The 23,045-nt window shown below is 36.7% G+C and overlaps 1 protein-coding gene across 1 annotated transcript; it reads left to right on the top strand.

Annotated features, from left to right (window-relative positions):
- The first annotated feature begins 6,621 nt into the window (after positions 1-6,621).
- LOC128558151 (uncharacterized) lies at positions 6,622-19,048 on the top strand. Its single transcript, XM_053547011.1, has 7 exons — positions 6,622-6,764; positions 10,481-10,560; positions 12,209-12,298; positions 12,985-13,086; positions 13,741-13,855; positions 15,935-16,116; positions 18,056-19,048. Exons 1-7 carry the CDS (start codon positions 6,752-6,754, stop codon positions 18,230-18,232), a joined length of 759 nt encoding a protein of 252 aa, XP_053402986.1. The 5' UTR covers positions 6,622-6,751; the 3' UTR covers positions 18,233-19,048.
- Positions 19,049-23,045: the final 3,997 nt, after the last annotated feature.

The following is a 23,045-nucleotide window of genomic DNA, read 5'->3' as shown; positions in this document are numbered from 1 at the left end:
CATGATATTTATGTTGCATGAATTTTGATTTAATGTAAGAAACCAGAATGGTAGGATTTTTGTTTGTGTATATTAAAACTATTTGTTGATAAACTTAGAGTATGATTTTCTGGTTCATTAAAGAGTTAATCTCTAGGCTTGGTGAATTATTTATCATTTTCTAAAGTTTATTGAGCATTGATTTAATGTATGTTTGATGTTATGTATGTGATTTATATGAATGTTAATAAAAAAACCAAAAAACTCTGGCTTCGTAAAAAAATAAATGTTATTGGGAGCTGACAAGATTTTTATTCTTTTATAGATCTTAGTATCCCCGCAGCCTTAGCCATGAGGCGGAGAAAGAGAAGAAAGAAACTCTTGTAGCAAGGAGCCTATATCGAACGGCCATGGGTACTATACAGTACAGGCCGAAAGAATAACCATCCTTTCAGATATACCAACAACATAATTTGATGCGTAACATATTCATAAAACTTATTACATAATTTAGTGAAAATGGAAAGGAAGTTGATGACACATGCATTATAAGCCGGCAATACAGATTATATAAATCATATTTCATCTTTTACCTTTTATTTGTCTGTCTTACGACAAGAGAGGATGCCTGGATAACAGACTGCCCGTACATATGGTTAAAACCTATTCGGTCGAAGTCTGCTTTGCGTGCGCGCACATTTCAAAATATACGTTCACTTATATAGAGGATATTACACGAGTGTCTTGTCATATTGAATTCATTAAACAAGTTGAATAAAATAATAAAATGCGAGGCTCTGTCGAGCATTTTATCAATTTTATTCAACGAGTTTAATAAGTTCAATGTGGGAAGACACACTTGTAATATTCGTTTTATCATATGTAAATTGTTTTGTTTTTTTCTGCTGAAACATCACAATTTCTTCTTTCTTTACCTATTATACGCTGGCGAGCAATCCAGAAAAATACAATTGGGATCATGTATATGTTTATTTAACAGGAAACATATAAAACTGTAGAAATTTTTTATCTTTTAGCGTCAACGGTTTGTAGCTTTTAGCGAGCCTAAAAATGTTGTATCATTGTAGGGATAATACACGTTTTTTTGCGTATTAACGTCTGCAGAAGCCCGCGGGATTGTTAGTGACCGAGACCGAAGGTTGAGGTCACAAACATATCCCAAGGGCTTCTGCAGACGTTAATACACAAAACAAACGTGTATTGTCGCTATTCTTGCATAAAAAACATTACACGACGACTTTATGTATTGTTTTCATATGTGATGACTTGACGATTCCGGTACATTTTTTATTTACCATTCTGTTGTTCTTGAAACGGTAAACATGTTTTAAATATCCGTATCCAGGGCCCAGAAATAAACAACACTATCAAAAGCACATCCTGAAGGTTTTTAAACGATTTTTTTATCTCTCGTTCTTACAAACATAAAATTACCAATAATTGTTCATATCACTTCACAATTTGGTGGACTGAAGCACAATTTCAAGAATAATAACTTTAGATTCGAGTTATATTGAGTACGGACACAGTTGGAGGACGGATGAGTACGAACGTAGTGTCAAGCTTCCAAGCTGTTATATAAATTCTTCGAGAAATTAGATAAAAACATACCGACTGATACTTACCAAAATCATAAATATAATTCCTAAAAACAAAGAATCGCACAGGTTACACGCGATTCTTTAACATTCACGGTTGTCCACAAAATATGAATCGACGCCGAGTTCTAAACCGGGAGTAAACAAGGGAAGAAACGAGTACAAACATTGTTGTGGGCAGCGCATTTGGCGTTAGTTACTGATACAGCAAAACATTCTATGGTATTTCAGTTAAGCTGGTCTGCAGTTCGCATTTCGAATTGCAAACTGGTCTGCAGTTCGCAGTTCGCGTTTCGGATTGCGAACTGCAAACTGGTCTGCAGTTCGCGATTCGAATTGCGAACTGCAAACTGGTCTGCAGTTTACGATTCAAATTTCAAAGCGCAGTCTGATCAGAACTGTCTTGCGCATTGCGGACAAGAATGCATTTCAGAGTTGGTCTGCAGTTCTCAGTTCACGTTTCCAATTGCGAACTGCAAACTGGTCTGCACTTCGCGATTCGAATTGCAAACTGCAAACTGGTCTGCAGTTTACGATTCAAATTTCAAAGTGCAGTCTGATCAGCACTTTCCTGCGCATTGCGGACAAGAATGCATTTCAGAGTTGGTCTGCAGTTCGCAGTTCGCGTTTCCAATTGCGAACTGCAAACTGGTCTGCACTTCGCGATTCGAATTGCAAACTGCAACTGGTCTGCAGTTTACGATTCAAATTTCAAAGTGCAGTCTGATCAGCACTGTCCTGCGCATTGCGGACAAGAATGCATTTCACAGTTGGTATGCAGTTCGCAGTTCGCGTTTCCAATTGCGAACTGCAAACTGGTCTGCACTTCGCGATTCGAATTGCAAACTGCAAACTGGTCTGCTCTGCTGTTAACAATTAAAATTTCAAAGTGCAGTCTGATCAGCACTGCCCTGCAAATTGCAGACAAGAATGTATTTCACAGTTGGTCTGATTTAAATTTCAAAGCCCAGTATGATCGGCACTGCGATTCGAATTTCAGACAAGAATGCATTTCACAATTCGATGGTCATGGCTTGGAATCGAATGAAAAACTGCAGACTGGTTTGAAGTTCACGATTCGAACTGCGAACTGCAAGCTAGTCTGCAGTTTACGAATCAAAGTGCAATCTGATCAGCACTGCCCTACGAATTTGGATATGAATGCATTTAACAGCTGGTCTGCAGTTCTCATTTCTCAGTTCACGTTTCCAAATGCGAACTGCAAACTGGTCTGCAGTTCGCAATTCGTAGTTCATAATTCGAATTGTGAACTGCAAACTGGTCTGCAGTTCGCGATTCGAACTGCGAACTGCAAACTGGTCAGCAGTTTATGATTCAAACTTCAAAGTGCATTCTGATCAGCACTGCCCTACGAACTTTGGATAAGAATGCATTTCACAATTCGAAGCCAATGCCTTTGTAATCGAATTTCAAACTGCAGACCAGTTTGCATTTCGCGAATCCATTTGCGAACTGTAAACTGGTCTGCAGTTCACGATTCAAATTTCAGAGCACAGCATGATCAGCACTGCGCTTCGAATTTCAGACTAAAATGCATTTCACAATTCGATGGTCATGACTTTGAATCGAATGACAAACTGCAGACTGGTTTGCAGTTCACGATTCGAACTGCCAACTGCAAGCTCAGCTGGTCAGCAGTTTATGATTCAAATTTCAAAGTGAAGTCCGATCAGCACTGCCTTGCGAATTTGGACAAGAATGCATTTCACAGTTGGTCTGCAGTTCGCAGTCCGCAATTCTTAGTTCATAATTCGAATTGCGAACTGCAAACTGGTCTGCAGTTCGCGATACGAACTGCGAACTGCAAACTGGTCTGCAGTTTATGATTCAAACTTCAAAGTGCAGTCTGATCAACACTGCCCTGCCAACTGTGGACAAAAATGCATTTCACAATTCGAATCCCATAGCTTTGTAATCGAATTTTAAACTACAGACCAGTTTGCATTTCGCGAATCCAATTGCGAGCTGTAAACTGGTCTGCAGTTCACGATTCAAATTTCAAAGCCCGGTATGATTAGCACTACGCTTCGAATTTCAGACTAGAATGCATTTCACAATTTGATGGTCATGGCTTGGAATCGAATGACAAACTGCAGACTGGTCAGCAGTCCACAATTCGAACTGCCAACTGCAAGCTGGTCTGAAGTTCACGATTTAAATTTCAAAGTGCAGTCTGATCAGCACTGCCCTGCGAATTTGGACAAGAATGCATTTGACAGTTTTCAAATGCGAACTGCAAACTGGTCTGCAGTTCTCAGTTCGAAGTTCGCAATTCGTAGTTCATAATTCGAACTGCGAAGTGCAAACTGGTCTGCAGTTCGCGATTCGAACTGCGAACTATAAACTGGTCTGCAGTTTATGATTCAAACTTCAAAGTGCAGTCTGATCAACATTGCCCTGCGAACTGTGTACAAAAATGCATTTCACAATTCGAAGCACATAGCTTTGTAGTCGAATTTCAAACTGCAGCCCAGTTTGCATTTCGCGAATCCAATTGCGAACTGTAAACTGGTCTGCAGTTCAGGATTCAAAATGAAAGTGTATTGGAACATTACTCTTACACTTTAGGTACTAAGTCAGTGCTTGCTAAATAAATGTTATTGTTCTGCATTTTCTCCCCCTCCATTAGAACTGCAAAGTGCCGGCTTGTCTGCGGCTCTTAGTTTCGGGTTCGAATTGCGAACTAAAAAATAGTTTGCAGTTCGCACTTCGCAATTCACGATTCAAATTGCGAACTGCACTCCCCCCCCCCACCCCCCCCCCCCCCCCCGCCCCCCCCCCCCCCCCACCCCCACCCCCGACCCCCACCCCCAACTCCCCCGCCCCCTCCGCTAGAATTGCAAAGTGACGGCTAGTCTGTGGTTCTTAGTTTTTGATTCGAATTGCGAACTGCAAACTGGTCTGCAGTTCGCAGTTCTTAGTTTTTTATTCGAATTGCGAACTGCAACCTGGTCTGCAGTTCACGATTCATAATGAAAGTTTACGGGAACGTTACTCTGAAATGTTAAGGGTCTGCACTCCCTTCCCCTCCGCTAGAATTGCAAAGTGACGGCTAGTCTGCGGTTCTTAGTTTTCGATTCGAATTGCGAACTGCAAACTGGTCTGCAGTTCAAGATTCAAAATGAAAATATATTTGAACGTTACTCTTATACTTTTTAAGTAATAGGTCATTGTTTGCTAAATATAAATGTTAATAGTCTGCACTTCCTCCCTCTCCATTAGAACTGCAAAGTACTAGCTAGTCTGCGGCTGTTAGCTTTCGATTCGAATTGCGAACTGCAAACTGGTCTGCAGTTCGCAGTTCACGATTCGAATTGCGAACTGCAACCTGGTCTGCAGTTCACGATTCATAATGAAAGTTTATTGAAATGTTACTCTTAAATGTAAAGGGTCTGCACCCTCACCTCCCCTGCCCTTCCGCTAGAATTGCAAAGTGCCGGCTAGTCTGCGGTTCTTAGTTTTCAGTTCGAATTGCGAACTGCAAACTGGTCTGCAGTTCGCAGTTCGCAGTTCATGATTCGAATTGCGAACTGCAACCTGGTCTGAAAAATGAAAGTTTATTGGAATGTTACTCTGAAATGAAATGTTAAGGGTCTGAACTCCTCCTCTCCCCCCTCCCCCGCCCCCTCCGCTAGAATTGCAAAGTGCCGGCTAGTCTGCGGTTCTTAGTTTCCGATTCGAATTGCAAACTGCAAACTGGTCTGCAGTTCGCAGTTCACGATTCGAATTGCGAACTGTAACCTGGTCTGCAATTCACGATTCATAATGAAAGTTTATTGGAATGTTACTCTGAAATGTTAAGGGTCTGCACTCCCCCACCCCCCACCACGCCCCCAACCAGTCTGCAGTTTGCCATTCGATTACAAAGTCATGACCATCGAATTGTAAAACGCATTCTAGTCCGCAATTCGCCGGGCAGTGCTGATCAGACTGCACTTTGAAATTTGAATTGTGAACTGCAGGCCAGTTTGGAGTTCGCAGTTCGAATCGCGAACTGCAAACCAGTCTGCAGTTTGACATTCTATTCCAAAGCTTTAGGCTTCGAATTGTGAAATGCATTCTTGTCCGCAGTTCGCAGGGCAGTGCTGATCAGACTGCACTTTGACGTTTGAATCGTAAACTGCAGACCAGTTTGCAGTTTGCGATTCGAATCGCGAACTGCAGACCAGTTTGCAGTTCGCAATTCGAATCGTGAACTGCGAACTGCGAACTGCAGACCAGTTTGCAGTTCGCAACTGGAAACGCGAACTGCGAACTGCAGACCAACTTAACTGGTTTAGATTGCATTTTTAATGCTTCAAGAAGAGATTTTTATGAAAGAAACAAGAGGCAGATACCAGATGTCAATCTGCGCAGAAATACATATACATCCCTGGGAAAGCATTTCAAAAATGAAAATCGAGTATTAACAGCACGTGAATTACCTTGTTTACACACGATTTTTCTCCCGTTAATACAAGGGCGGGTCCAGTGAAAAAAGTAGTTTTTTAGTAGTTTTGTGTCTTTTAGCGAGCCTCGAATTTGTATCATTTAGCGTTGGTTGTATCGTTTAGCGTTAAAGCGTTGGATAACATTTAAAGAAATAATATTGTAATTTTGTCACAAATGTAATAACAGAAATAGACTAAAGAAAATATAATAACACATGATACAAAAATATGAACATTGCAAGGCTATTACACTTTGTGATAAGACATAAAGAGAGAGAAAAAAATAAAGAAAAAAAGAATAAGTAGGACGCAAGACTACGAAGGACGGACCATCCGCCTATACTACAGCTCACATTGAACAAAGTCCAGGGAGTGAAAAATAAAAACAAGAAAGTGTAAGAGACGTGTCTACGGTACGGACGCTGTTATATTTTGTTTAACTTCCTCAACTCCAGCATACGAGGGCAGTAAAGTAGCAACTAAAGTATGTTCAATTACGCGCATGGGCAGAAAAACTTCTTGTTCCTTACTATGTCTTTACAGCTATAGACTAGACCTACCGGTGACCGGCATGTACCTTTAAAAGTAGACACTTTATTTACACAAAGAGTAAAATGTTCTATATTTTGATCCATTAAAATGAGATAGGACAACTGATCCGTTTTTCTGGATATTTTAAAACAGCAGATACAATAACTGAATATGGCTTTACAAGGTAGGCATTTCTCAGTTTAATTTCAATTATTTAATTCAGAAAAATTTTGATATTATTTTGTTGATTTAATCAAATATTTCATAAGTAGTGTTTGGCATAACTTTTAACCGTTGAAACGCGAACGTTTCGTATAATTTTGGTCGTTAGTTGAAGATCTAAATCAGCTTGTAAGAATTTCCAAGAGCACCATATGAGGTATACCATTTTAGAATTATCCAGAGAGCATATACCTGGACCCTCTTACCAAGAACCCTGGGTCTGCCCGCTGATACACTTCAGTTTTAAGGTATTTTAAGAACATGAGCCCGTTTTATACTTTTTTCACATTCCATTGGCAAATTAAAATTAAAGTGACAGAGATAAAAAAAAAGCAAGCCCATTTATTTGCAATATCGTGAAAATATGTAACAAAGTGTCAGTGGTAATTTCAACGTAAGCGCAATATTTTTCCATTGGATTTAGTTTTATAATTTATTATAGTCCCAAAAAATGTACAATACACATATAGTAAAACATGTAAAAAATTTTTACTTAAAATGTACATATCACAAAAGTGAATTATAAGACACAAAAGTATCTTATAAACATCTAAATCACTGTGTAAACAGTTAAATATAAACAGTGCAAAATTGATATTATATATACGTTTAAAACTAGATTGTTTTTGCTAATCCAAGGTTCAAATTATGCACTAAATACTTGGTGCAGCAAAAGGCGCAAGCATGCATAACCGAAAAGAAAGTGTCATAAAGTATCTCACTCTGATAATCGCAATATCTTTATACCATACAAAAGAAAGAAGAAAAGAAGAAGAAGACACATTATCTAGTACATAGTTTGAAAGACCTTTGCTTTTGATATTAACCTTAAGCCTGCTGACGGCAAGTGATTTTTTGCGACCAGTGCACACCAAGATCATCCGTGCAGGCTGATCATGGTCTGCACTGTTCGCTATTCATTCAGTAAATTTTCAGTGAACACCCCTTCAAGTAATAAATGTTATTGCCCAAACTGAATGATGCACCAGTTCATTTCAAAAATTTAGCAGGGTAAGGGATAAAACAGGTTCTACTACTATCTCCAATCAATGACAGGTTGGAAAGTTTTCGGAAACGGATTAATCAAAGGTAAACATACCGCACATATCTCTTATTTCAGCACCTTCCTGTTTTTTAAATGTACATGTTTTTAGTACGGGAGCCAAAAACGTCTACCATGCACCCCCTCCACCCCTCTAGACTTTTTCATAGGTACGAAATTGTTCGGCAGGACCAACTCTTTCAAAATAAAAAATGTTCCCATGAAGAAACTATTTTGAACTATAAATGATTCACTGTTTCCATAACCGTTCTAAGGGTGGGGTGCATTGTAGATGCTTAAAGCGCCCCCGCCCCCACTCCACCCCCACTGAACACTTGCCGGGACTGTTACCTGACAAAGGGGCTCTCCGTGGGCGATTGCATCCGTGGTCGATTGGTTAAGGTCGCCGGCTTCGAATCACATGCCTCTCCCTGATGTGGGTTCGAAACTTCGCTGGGGTGTAGAATTTTTCATGTGAGGAAGCCATCCAGCTGGCTTACGGAAGGTCGAGGGGTCTACCAAGATACCCACCTGTGCCTGAAACAATACCCAGAGGGTCACCTGGGGTCTTCCTCCACAATCAACAGAGGGTCACCTGGGGTCTTCCTCCACAATCAAAAGCTGGCAAAAGTCGCCATATGACCTAACTTGTGTTGGTTATCTGACGATTCAGTTATAAATTAGTTTAAACTAAAACACTAACCGCTCTAAACAAATAAATAAGGGGTTAAAATGTCAAACAGTAATGGGAACATGGGAGAATTAAATATGACAGAAAATCGATATAAAGGGATTTTTGTTAAAAATCCATTTGAAAATAACTGCAGTACTTTTGAAAAATGCAAGTATTTACCTTTTACAGTTTTCATTTTATAAAAGGACAGTGGATACATATATATAGGAGGCCAGGGCAATGTGTTAACGTGTAAAAACAGTTTATTGAATTAATGTAGCAGTATGCACAGTACTTGATGTATTTACTTGTTAAGTTTACGCCACACTTTGTGCCCACAGTGTAAGCTAGGTACTTAACTGTGTATTTGAAACTTTAAATTGCACTGAAAAGAAACTGACTGAATAAAATAGCTGAGAAAAGCTAACAGATAAAGTCATGAAAAAACATTAATTCAGGAAGAGTCTGGAATACTTGTAGTATAGCTGTATTATACCTGTATTGTCAGAAATGTTCACGCAAGGTCCGCTTTTAATGAGAATTTTCAAGAATTCTCTCCCTTAATTATTGACTGTGTTAAAGCAATACCCTTCAAATTGGATTGTCTCTCTTACATTAGCTAAAGTCATGTCATTCATGACCCGGGTCAATAATTCTTTCTCATGGATTTTGCATTGATACACCGTTTAAGTTACATCAAAACTTTAAGAAAGGTTTTTATTTCTTGATACATTTTGAAGCTAAATGGAAGCAAGAAGCCTTTACCCTATTACAAATATAATTATACTATTGTATTGTTTATAAAGTCAAGAATACCTACATATGTGATAATAAATTGTCATGCTTTGGAAAATATAACTTATTTGCCTCTAAAGTAAAACAAATTGAAAAGTTTAGTGATTTTCACTACATGTTCAATATAACCGTTGTAGATACTTTTAAAACAAAATTGGAAGCAAGAAGATGTTCAGTTAGAATAAATATTTTCACATTAAATTGAAGGGAAGAAATTGATGTATACTATAAGATTCTTTCACTGGTTGTAGGTGCAGATGGGAATTTCCGACCTTGAGGGTAACTGTTTAGGCGGTAACGAGGCTCCAGCCGAGTTACCGCCGAAACAGTTACGCGAGAGCCGGATATTCCCATCTGCACCTATAACCAGTGATAGAATCTTTTTCTTGCATACCGATTTTAAGGAATAATAATAAAAATAAAATCAATCGAACGGCTATCATTTTAGAACTATTTCTTATGGCAGCGTATTAAAACAAAGCGCGGGAAACCATCGGCCGTAAAAAGGAAAGACGTCATGACATTTCAATGACAAATAACAATGTTTAGTTCCGGTTTTGTAATTCTTTGATAAAATAACGTGTTTTGAATCGAGAAATATACTATCAGGAACAAAGAGGAACTGTCAAGGTTCTGGATTTTTATTCCGTTTTTGAAATAAAATATAAATTACTACATAAATCTTCTACATATATGCAGTTTGTAATACGTCATTTACAGCACGAGAGTCATCTTACACCCCGGCAAAAATACCGGAAATCCCCGTCTGGTATGCAAGAATGTCATATCTGCTTAAATATTCATAAACCAAAAGACATATTTGAAATTAATCATTGAAAATAAATTTCCTATTTAATCTTTTGTTCAAAGTAATATCAGCAGGGAAACCAATATTGATTATCGGATAATTTTCAAGGGGGACAACCTACTATGATGAGCCAGTCAAATATGATAAAAGCTGGGGATGAAGATTTCCACGTTTTTTTGTTGTTTTTTTTTTTGTTTTTTTTTTTGTTTTTTTGTTTTTTTTTTTTTGTTTTTTTTTTTGTTTCTTTTTGTTTTTGTCACACGGTTGTTGTTGGTCTTTAATGTATTTTACTACAATATTTGAACTACTGATATATCATTTACTATATACAATGTATAATTACTATCATTATTATTTCAGGGAAGACAATCTTTATTCCTGGTGGATGTGGTACTGTTGGTACTGGATTAACAAGAACATTCCTCCAGAATGGTGCAAGGGTGAGATACACTTTGTGCTTACTTTTTGCTCACCATATATGAAGAAATCCAACACTGTATCCTTAGATATAGAATTTTGTTATTGTCCCATCTCCTAACTGCACATGAAAAATCCCGTATAATAGGTATCAGATACTCTTGCGACTTCTATCAAAATAATTTCTTTATTTCTGTTTTACTATACCAATTTGACCTGTAAAGTGGATATCATCACAACATTTCATTAAAATGATTGCCTCCTTAAGATTTAAAACGGACATACATTTTGTGTATACATATTATTTTGCCATAGTAGCGACCATATGTTATTTACGATTGTGAAAAGTGTTATTAAATTCTACATTGCAGAAAAAGAGGACTGATTCAGAAATAATGTCACTTCGTCCATTGTGCATTTATTCATCGTTGTATTATTATAGAAATTAGATCAAGATGTGAGCTAATTCAATATGATTAAATGGGTTAATATTAAATTCTAGGGTTGTTTCGTTTTAAATATGAAGAAATACAAATTTTACCCCTAACGACATTTCGTCGCACGCTAAAAAGCGATTTTTTAATAAACAGTAAAAACAGCAAACCAGAACAATTACCAATTGACATCAAAACAACACACATACTCATATGATTTGTAGTTATGTTTTTCAGTAGTCATCAGTGAAAACTATTGTGACATATTCGCGGATTAAAAGTTCGTTTTGTAGTGCTAAGACTTGTTACTGAAGATAGCTTGGTACAGAAATAATAATACTAAAAAGAACAACCCAAGACAGTTGTATGAATACATTACTTTTACTATTTACAATTTTTCTATAGCAAGCAATTAGTATCTAATTTCGTTTAAATTAATGGTTGGCAGAAATTGGTCACAGCTTCACATAAATGTCAATATACAAATACATATGATATAAAGTATATGTTTAAAATGCAGATGTGGAGGCCCTGTGAACAGAGGCCTAATACAGTATATTTGAAACAAACAAACTTCTTATTACACAACGTTAGAATATACTGGTGGAGGCTGACCTAACCGCCACATGTCGAGAATTTGGAATAACGTGGAAAATTCTTGACAACCGCCACCAGTATAGCGAACAAACCCTGCCTGAGAAGCTGTGCCTTAACAATTTACTGCTTAAAAGGGCTGAAGCTTGTGTTGCAGAGTAAATAAAAACAAAATATATAAGTGCACCCCATCGCTGTTGTAGAGACCCGTGACGGTTCGACAATTTCTGGTTAACGAACGTATCCACCAATGTATTTTTAAAAAAAAATGAGCAGCGAAATTATTAACGCGTTTTCTAGCTCTCTTTTATGAAAAATAAGTTAAATACTCAGTGAATAACAATGATAACTTGATTGTCTACTTGTTATTGCTTATTGACAAACATATCAATTTCTGACATCAGTAACGTCAGTGACGTGTGGCAATCTTCGCTGGCGGCTCAACAACCGGTCTCTCTTCAGTAACAAGACCCGCCTCTGACAGGGCTCGAGCCTTCGACCTCCCAATTGCGGGGCAGGTGCCTTATCCATTAAGCCACCGCAGCTCGAGTATATTTCTTTGTTGCTTTGTATGCTTCGAAGTCTATACTGGGCTCTTTACAGTTACACTTTGCAAAACATTTTCAGAAAATTGTCATTTTAGGTCGCGGTCAGCTCGCGGACACAAGAACGACTAGATGAGTTCAAAAAGTCAATGGACCAAGCTTTTCAGTCCAACATAATACTGATTAAGGTATGTAACTTTATATGTGTAACTTAAAATATATATTAATTAATCCAGTTTATAACTTAAACAGAAATCTGATCGAAATGTACCAAAATATAGCTATTTTACCTTAAATCACAGCTTCAAAATTCTGTTTCAAAATTAACCCTTAACTTTGGCATGTGCCAGAATTGCAAGCGAAAGAAAACTGTAAGTTTCATTATAAACAATTTTAACAGTCTGTGAAGTCCTGGATTTGAACAGTTTACTTCGTCTTTAAATGAGCCGCGCCATGAGAAAACCAACATAGTGGCTTTGCGACCAGCATGGATCCAGACCAGCCTGCGCATCCGCGCAGTCTGGTCGGGATCCATGCTGTTCGCTAACGTTTCTCTAATTGCAATAGGCTTTGAAAGCGAACAGCATGGATCCTGACCAGACTGCGCGGATGCGCAGGCTGGTCTGGATCCATGCTGGTCGCAATGCCACTATGTTGGTTTTCTCATGGCGCGGCTCAAATGTCCTTAATTTAAAAAATGATATATACAATTTATGCCATATTTAAAAGTCCAAAATTTGGAAAATGATAAATTACAGTTTAATCCTAAATGTGAAAAATAACACAATACAGTTTTGAAATGCAAATCCAATATATGTACTGATTTGAAAGCTAACGAATTACTGACTATATAATATTTATAATAACCTGTCAGGAAGACGTGTCTACAGAGTCAGGGGCCAAGAATGCGTTAGAGGCGTTTATCAAACAAGGGGGAGTTCAACATGTTGTGGCATGTATGGGAGCATGGTGGCAGGTAAGTGAGGAACTGCATGAAGATATATTACAATAATGTAATATAATCTTTATAACCTTTAGCCTGCTTGTGGCAAGTGATATTTCCTTTACGACCAGTGCAGTCCAAGACCAGCCTGCACGTCCATGCAGGCTGATCATGGTCTGCGCTGTTTGTTATTTAGTCAGTAAATTTTCAGTGAACACTCCTTCAAGTAATAAATGGTACTGTCCAAATTGAAAGATGGATCAGTCCACATTAGAAATATGAAGATATATAAATTTAAGCTAGTATATTTATTAGAGGACATGAGTGAACAGAAACCTCGACGAACCGAATGCTTTTGCAAACGAAATACATCTTGTCCTTAATGTTTACGGAAGGTCCTTGATATGGCGAAACTTGTGTGGTTGAACATACAAAGTTGATCTCGCAGCGTTTGGTCCTTTTGGTTAAACACTTGTATATCCGCTTAAACGTTGCCAGAAGATAATACAGCTATGTAAAGCAAATAACAGAACAAACAAATTCTTTGTATCTTGATGATGATGTTTTCTGTAGGTTGTGTACACTGTAAACTTTATGTAACCCGTGTTACCTTTGTGAAAAATATTGACATTTGAATTTCAAATCCACATGTATGCATTATAATGAATATCTTTTCACCGTTTCTAGGGAGGATCATTGACTAAACAGTCGGTAGAGGAGTTCGACAAGGCAATAAATGACAGGGCAAGGTCACATTTCATCTGTGCTAAAATATTTCTCCCATATTTGGCAAATATTGATGGTAAGTGTCCATTACGTTATTAGAGTGCGTTAAGAGGTAATTGTTACATTTAATTATATATTTCATGTTTCGTATAAATATTAGCATTTGCTTTTAAAAGATATAAAATAGATAACAGAAAAATGCAATATATATATAGGATCAGATTAAAATAATCAATATGTGCAGGGTCGTCATGTTATTTCTATGATAACATAGCTCTCTTCCAGGGCTTCTGTTTCTACCTAAGTAGACACTTTTAGTTAAATGCACTTTCGAATGTGATATTTGGCTTGCTTCCAATAACGTAGGAGACATGCTCCATTGTAATTTACTCATCTGTCACCCTTTAAGGGTATTTAAGTAATAAAATGTTTAAATAGAATGTTGCCAGAAACATTTCTTAACGTCTGTTGTAGCTGAATGAAATTCGTCTCAAATTAACAGTGGAAACATTTTTTATTTCTCTAATTCCATGCAAATCACTTTTTACAGCTTCCGTACATGGTTTATTACCAATTACCGAGAAATAATTAACAACAGCTCCGCAAAGCGCGGCAATACACGCCCAATGATTTTTTTTTTGTTGAGGAGTGGGGTGGGAATGTAATGTGGCTCTTTATACAAAATACAACGGACAGATTTAACCTTGACTCCTTCCAACCTGGTTCATGCGCTAGAATACTGAGTCATGCCAATATCAAAGTGATAATGTTTCGTGGAAGGGGAGAGGGGGGTGGGGGCGCAGGGAAAGAATAATGTGGATTGTTGAACTACTTACATCACCTGGTCATCAAATACCTATACATTGTATTCCAAGTTTGAAGTCAATACCTTGAATGGTTATCAAATTATGCTCTGAACACAAAGCATGATGGACAAATTTAACCTTGCTGTGACCTTGACATTTGACCTACATATCTGGTTCATGCTTTCTAAACGTCGTCTCATTGTCACATACCTATATACCAATATCGAAGTCAATATTAAAGTATGCTCCGGACAAGAATTAAGAAGCAAATTTGACCTTTGAGCTCCATTTGTGGCCTTGACCTTTGACCTAAAGACCTGGTTCATATGCTCTACACATCGTCTCATTGCCATCTACCTATAGTCAATACCTTGAATGGTTATTGAGTTATGCTCTGGACAAGAAGTATGACGGACGGACAGAAGCACGCATGCGCACACGCCATCACATTATACACGTCCGTTTTCCCAAAACAACGTACCTGTCGTATTGGTATACCGGCTTAGAACATGTCTGCTGCAAGCGCAAGCACCACCTCAGTTGTCACCAACAACATATTTCCTAATATATATGTTTGCCTTTATTCATTATAAGTTTTTCAGTCGTTTATGTAACAGAACAAACTTTATACATGAGACTAGTGTACGAGGAATCCGGGTTACTCGTATACATTTTTGTCACCGATGTCGAATTTTCTACTTAAGTGGTGAAGATTAACTGAAAATATGATATCATTTTAGTTTTGTTGGGTTTAACGATGCACCCACACAATGTAGGTCATATGATGACTTTCTAGCTTTGATGGTGGAGAAAAACCAAGATGCCCTTCCGTGCATTATTTTCATCATGAGCGGGCACGTGTACCACTGGCCTTACGTAAGCAAGCTAGATGGCTTCCTCAGATGGAGAATTCGACGCCAAGAGTGAGGCTCGAACTCACTCTGGTTAGGTGCAAGTGATTCAAGGCCATGGATTCCCCTGAGAATATCATATCATAAAATATGTTTGAATTGAGGTTATTATGTCCTTGATTTATTCAAGGTCTTACAGGCTGTACTTTCATATAAATCTAATTCATATTTTATGGGATTGCCAGGTTTTTCCTATGGTCAGTTATGTACAGTAAAAACCACTTTTGGGAAATGAAGAGTGGTATTTGTTGTCAGGTGTTCTCTCAGCACATCGTATATTTACTATATTTACGGTCAAATGGGAAGAGAAAACAGTGGCCTAGATATGCACGGTTTATAATAGTGACATGTTTAGCACATGTTTGACTGTACATTTTTATATGCTGTGGGATTCTCGTGTTATTTGTATGATGATGTAAATCTCCTTTTTTTCAACAGGATCGACATATACAATCACATCAGGGTCAGCCACGGAGCACGATTGGGACATCCCTGATATTTCATTAATAATTGTGGCCGGCGGTTGCGTCTATGGCATCTCACAGGCCGCTCAGACCGAGTTCAAAGACACAAAAGTCGCGGTTAATGAAGTGAGAATCGGAATGTTCATTCAGCCTAAAGTATGTAACATTATTTGTGTACTACAATTTTAGTTTAATTTCTCTCGCCTTTCTTCTAGTCGTCTGAACGTGTTCCACGTTCTCTTTTTTTTTCTCGGTCTTATTACTTTCCCTCCTTCATTTTACAACCGTCTCTGTTCCACTCACAAACTTTAATTAGAATGATGGCCATTTTTTCAAGCGCCATTCTCCTGCAGTACATTCTCATTTCCCCCATTTTCGAATGGTATGCATTCTAATTTACATTATTAGCAATAATCTTTAAATGTGTCTAAAATAGCGATAAATACTGACACCCGCATCAAGGGACAAGGTTTTTTTTAATGGATGGTATCAAATAACAGTACTTTGTCCAAAGCATTATTTGTATAACCTTGTATGTTTATGTCATTTTGTTTAAATGTATGCTGATCAACCATTTGGGTACGCAAAAATGTATTAACAGAAATTGAATGTTTACATTAATCAAGATTATGTTTGCCCATACAAGGTCAACAAGAAAATGGATTTCGTTTTTAGAAGATAACGTGTTTAATAAAGTTATAAGTCGCCGGCCGGCGACTGTATTTGAAAAACTCCAGGATGGTGTAGAATAATCTCTAAACAGAAAAGATGTCAAGCACTTTACAAAATTAAATCGCGAAGCAAATTTCTTTACAATACGAAATAGACATTTTATGTGAAAAATATATAACACAATCATTGACTTCGAGGCTTTAACTATGACTTGAAATATTTAAGATAAGTATTTTCAGGATTTTTTAATCTCAGTCTAGTTTTCTTCAAAATTGCACAAAACAGATAATATGATAATTAAAAATAAATGATAACTCCAGAGCATGTATCTTATGTTTGACCTGTATAGTTTCTTCAGTATTATATGCACAAAAATAAAAACTTCTCCCCAAAATAGATATAGGTTATGTGATACTAATTAATTTCTGTCTTTATTTCATATAAACGCTTATACACTCAGACATCATTTTCAGTACTTTAAAAGATTTCAGTGATATGAAAACCATATACCATATATAACTATTTAGTATATCAAGAATGCCTATTTACCAAAAATCTAAACCATTCTTTAGCTAAAATCGTATTGCGAATGAGGATGCGTTTGCTAAAACAGTTATTTGGTACTCTCAAAAGACTTAAGTAACAAGTATATAAGATGGACAGCGTTTTACTTTTTCAAAAGCAAAAAATAGTAAACACAAATACAAAGAATGTGTCGTAGTACGATGACGTGGTATATGCGCCACGGACAAACACCACTAAATTTGCTTTGACTTACGGACATATACCACTAATTTAATAAACCAACAAATAAGATATCGCCCAAATAACATGGGACTATCCATACGAGCTAGTCCCCATTGTATACCTGTACTGTAGGATTAAGACTCCCTTTTTCTTTCTTATGAATGCAATGTTCACTTTATTTTTGTACAAGTAATAAATAATGTAAGAATATTTTTAAAAGAAGTATTTGATGTGCTCATAGTTCATAGTGCCCATAGCATCATCATGAATGATAATCGATTAGATATAAATACCACTAGGTCCTTATTTTTGTGCAGCTTCCTTATTCAATAGTTTTACTGAACCAGAAAACTGACGCCTTTTCATTTTGAAATTTTTAGTGGATTTTAAAGAGATAAATTCTATTTCACGTTTTTAATTCTAAACCAAATCGTTTTCGGCGACTTATTCCACTTGATTTAAATGTTCTTACAAAAGAAACAATAGACTGAGGCCTTGTACGTGCCTGTGCGGGATCTTAAACATCGGAAGTGTTTAAATTCAGTCAGCAGAATCTAACGAGGAAAGAAAAGTCAATATGCTTTTGATACTTTTGTGATATTCCAATTTATCTTTTTCTGTATCTCTGATTTAAGGTGAATGTTTATATGTAAAAATATGTATACTATATTTTCAGCTTGATAAAGATTTGGAAAAGCGCTCGTTTGAAATGCATGGCTATAAGCTCGACATAATCGGAAATGACATAATTGCTGACTTCATGTTGAACGTTTTGCTGGCACGTGCAAAAGGAACCATCAAGATTAATTCAAGAAAAGAATTAGAAGAAGAAAAGAAAAAATTAAAGAAATGATCAAATAATGGAAACATTTTATCATTTTTAAAAGATCTAATCATATCCGTAACAGACTATATTAGAGCCGTGTTGGCCCATCTTTTTCACTAATCATATTATTCACATCTGTGAAAAACGACCCTATTTCGTCAAGTTCACATACGCTCTAATTTTTCACGAAAACCGAACATATTTTTCACATTTTCTGTGAATTTTGTGGCCGATCTCATTATTTGGTGCGTCATAAAAGCATAGTTTTCACATTTCACTTTTTACTAAACATTCAGCTAAATTTCTTGTTTCTACTAAAGCACATTTTCTCTTGTTCTCCAGTCACGATTTTTTGCGAGGAATTAAAAATTATGCAAGTATAGTTCTTAAATCTATCCATTGTAAGCGGAAAAATATCAGTTTGACGTTGTATTTTTGTCCATCCTTCTTTTCTGCCTTCTCTGTCCGTTCGAATCGTATCAAAGAACTAGATGGACAGATATCATTGATAATTGGAAGATAGAGAAGGGACACAGATGGAATACTGTTGCAATCCACTTGTTCTTGTCAGGACATTTTCTGTAGCTTTCTATTAAACCATAGGATGGAATGTTTCATACAACTAAGCTGATTCACAAATACAAGGAATTAAAGAAAAACTAAGTAATTACTCGTTATTTTTATGCGGTTTCCTTGGTGGACTTCGGACAAAATTGTATGAAAAAAAAGATTAAGTGAAAGCCTCTTCAAGTGACATCTAGCTTTTTCACAGTATTGAAATATTGTATGTAGACTTAATTAGCATCTAATTCTATTATATTTAGCGTGTCTCTAATTCTAATAAAGCATTTATAAACAATATAGCATATTTTATCATTTTTCCCATGCCTAAGAGGTGTATTTGTAATTAGGATATTTCCCCGGACACTGATTACGACAGTCAAATTTGATACGAAATGAAGCAATACGACATACTAGAGTCGGGAATAGAACCGAGTCATTATTGACCGCTTGTATTTCTGTGCGATGAAATAGGGTTATTGTAACAGTAGCTAGATCTGGGATGCTGTACGGCTCGAGTGGATTTTTGCCAGATAGGATCTCACGATGCGCGCAAGCCCCGAGTGTGATCCAACTTTGCAAAATCCACGAGAGCCGAATACAAAATCCCAGATCTAGCTACTGTTATAATGACCCTTTTATTATATACATCTACCTTTTTGTTTGTTGTTTTTTAACTGAACGAAATCTTCAATGTTATTCGGTATTAAAATGGAACTTAGTGAAATTTTTATGTGCGCTATTTATAGAATTGTGTCAGGTCATGCATATTACAGTGTTTGGACTTTTCAAAAATTGGCCAGAGACCGTCTTCCTTACATTCAGCAGATATCACCTTAACACTGAAATTAGAAAGAAATAAAACATAAAGTAAGCATGCGTTGGTATGATAAAACAATATCTGCCATTTATAAGACTCTGTAATCCATACATAACTAACACGTGAAATTTAGAAATTATACCATATTTTACCCGATGACAAAAAGTAGGGGAAAAGCACGAAACCCAATATGCACAGATCCTTGCACACATCCTCTCCCTACCTATTCTGCATATTACAGAACTACCTGTCAACCGATTGCGTTTTTCAACATTAATTAAATTCTGTAATGAAAATGGTGTAGATACTTACTTTTGGTCAAATACGTTTGTTTTCTGCTTTCCTTTGCGAATGCTAAATAGGGTTAAAGTCAGAACAGTAGCTTGACCAATCCAGTATAATTATTTTTGCTCCGTGAACAACCTTTTAGAGTACTTTGTCCTACATGAATGATCACTGTCTTGCTACAAAAATGCAGTAATGCAAGTAAATGTGTGCTCTCTAGGCTGATTCATTGCGCATACTAAACTATACTCATAATATGCCTTTAGAAAGCAGTTCACCCATCTCTTAGTTTATACGAATTTGTTTTAGCTCGATTGTGATGAAAGCTTCAAGCTTATTGGAACCACTCATGTCCGCTTCTTGAAAAAAACCAGTACTGGTGTCATATGAGACGTCATGGTCGTGACCCCAGTGGGGCTCGAACACACGACCCCTGGATTGTGCGGCCAACACCTTATCCACTAGACCACCGCTCCCTATCTCCCAAACAGTCAATTTTCTAAGCCCACCTCACTGTCCCTTACAGTTTGCAATGGGAGACAAGTGTAAGAAAAGTGCAAAAATATAACGTGCAGAGTTACCTTTATTGACAGTCGTCTATTCGGAGAGCTAGAGCTATTCCGCGCATCAAACTATTCTACGTACCAGTTCGTCGGTTTTGGCGTTCACGTCCCGATTCGGGTAAGTTTTGTATGTAACCACTAGTTGGAATGGGTGGAATCTTCACTCACTTGTTCACTGTAACGTTATGACATACACTTAGCAAGGTCCATAACTCTATTTTGTATTTTTTTTTATATCCCATTCTCGAATTAGATTTTTGCCGATATAAACTGGTATACCAGTAATTGATTATGGGAACTGATTGAAACTCCACATACTTTTTCGCTGTAATCCACAAAGCAACAGAATACTTCTCCTCTGGTACAATTACGAGAGCCTGTAGTATCAACTAATATGAAACTGGTAAAAAAAAATATTATTTATTTTTATTTATGCCTAAGATCGCTTATAGACATCAGAAAGGTCTTGCAGAATAATGATAGCTATGTTCGATGACTGTTTCCTTACTTTGGCAAGTACTGAACTCAACAGTTTAGTACTCAAAATGGTATCAGTCAGCTGCACGTGCAGTACTGGTATTCGTTTGTCTGTGTCTTTCCTTCTCATCATTGTAAATACCAGAATATTTTTGAAAACATTTTTCTTACTAATTTTTGAACAAATTTACTAAAAATTCAGGCGTTAATTCCAGTTTTTAACAGAAACCACCAAATGTATTTGGACAAGGTATCCATGGAGTGTTGAATCACATTTGCACGGCACCATATTGATTCTTCAGTTTTGTATTGTTCTTGTGATCACCATCAATATTACAAGGATTGGCTTTACATGGCTCATAAAGAAGTAAAATGTACGGAAACTTATAAGGGTCAATCGGACTCAAAACATAAGATATATAAAAAAAAAAAACAAATAAAGGTATTTATGTACATCGACCGTTACTTCTACATTTTAAGTCAGCACATCTAATTCAAAGGTTCTGATTAGTAGGTTCGAAGTCCAAATGTCTCTTATAGGCTACCGTAATATATTTTAGGGAACAAAGTTTCGAAACAAGAGTGTATATCATGTCTTATTGACAGCATTTGTGAAGTATTGACCATAGATCATTTTTACTGTGCAAAGAACCACTATTTTATACTTAAAACGTTTGATTCATTCAGAGGCCAATCGCATTATTTTCTAAATAATCAAACTTCATTTTACATTTATTGTTCAATTTAAGGCTCTTGTAAGGCGTTTGTCTGCATCCTATTATACATATATATGAGATCTGTGTGTAAACAGTTGATTGATGGTCAGTTCCTAACAAAAAGTATTCAGTAGGCTATTCAATAGGGCCCAATGAATAATGTTCACAATATCTTGAGTACATCTCACTAATCATTCTTGCTGACGAGTGCTTTTGGCACCGAGTATAACTCATTCAGCAGTCTTCACGGTACTCGCTGTGTAGTGTTTATGCAATTTACTGTTTAGCACTCATGGCGCTTTGAGTATTAATCATTGAGCAGACACTCTGAGTACAACTCACTGAATACTGCTCACGTAATAGTGTTACGGTACTGTTAGAAATGTTTACTGAGGAGTGATCATGACACTGTGAGTACAGCACTGCTCAGTGAGTAGTGTTAACCTCACTGCTCACTTATCCTTTTTCATATTTTGTTTCAGATATCCTTTATATTCTTTTTATCTTCACGTTGTTGTGAATTGTTGCCAACTTTATTTTACAGTCGTCAAACAATGAAAATAAATCTAAAGATGCGTCGTAAGCATAGAACGCAACCAAGCAATGCAGTTGCAGACTCGGTTTGTTCGAGTCAGAGAAGATGAAACCTAAAACAACCCTCAAGCTTACCACCACCCCCACCATCACCGGCTCAGTCAGACTCCCTTACATCGGAACATTAAATGGACTCTATGATCTCAGAGGACCAGAATATATAACTACACTGGTTCAGTGACAACCTGTTCATAGAGACCACTGTTGCATGTCCAGTTATGGTCTTCATTTATGTTTGACTGTAAAAAGAATTCCCTTTGCTGTTTAAAGAACAAAAGACATCTATGCTCATCATCATTTTTTATTTATTACTCTATGTACATTGATACATAAATGTACATATAATACATGTGCTACATAAACATTCTCGTCATAATGTTAGAGGTATATCTGTTAGAAATGAAACAAAAAATTCATGTGATTACCATTATAACAAAACTGGCATAAAAATGGGACAAGTTTGAGCAACAAACCATTTCTTTAAATAAAGAATAACAGAGGCAATAAACGAAACGAAAATGTGTGTTAAAGCCAACAAAAGCAATTTCCTATGTTTCTAACAAGACACTTGTTAAGAAGTTTTAAAAGTGATTACTATTTTTTAATGTCGGAACTTAAGTGTATATGTTTTTGACTGATTTGCAAAAAAAAAAAACAAAAAAAAAACATACGATTAATTTTCAAACTGGTGTGCAAAATGAAAAAAAAAATTCATAATGTACATTATCAATGAAATACTTATACGTTTAAAACATGTGTAGATATTAACTAATATTATAAGTTGTCTCGTAGTTAAACCGAAAATTGACGCTGTTAATATAAAA

The sequence above is a fragment of the Mercenaria mercenaria genome, chromosome 6, assembly GCF_021730395.1.
Source record: "Mercenaria mercenaria strain notata chromosome 6, MADL_Memer_1, whole genome shotgun sequence".
Classification (NCBI taxonomy): domain Eukaryota; kingdom Metazoa; phylum Mollusca; class Bivalvia; order Venerida; family Veneridae; genus Mercenaria; species Mercenaria mercenaria.
The sequence above is the reverse complement of the archived record's forward strand: the minus strand, read 5'-3'. Positions and strand labels throughout refer to the sequence as shown.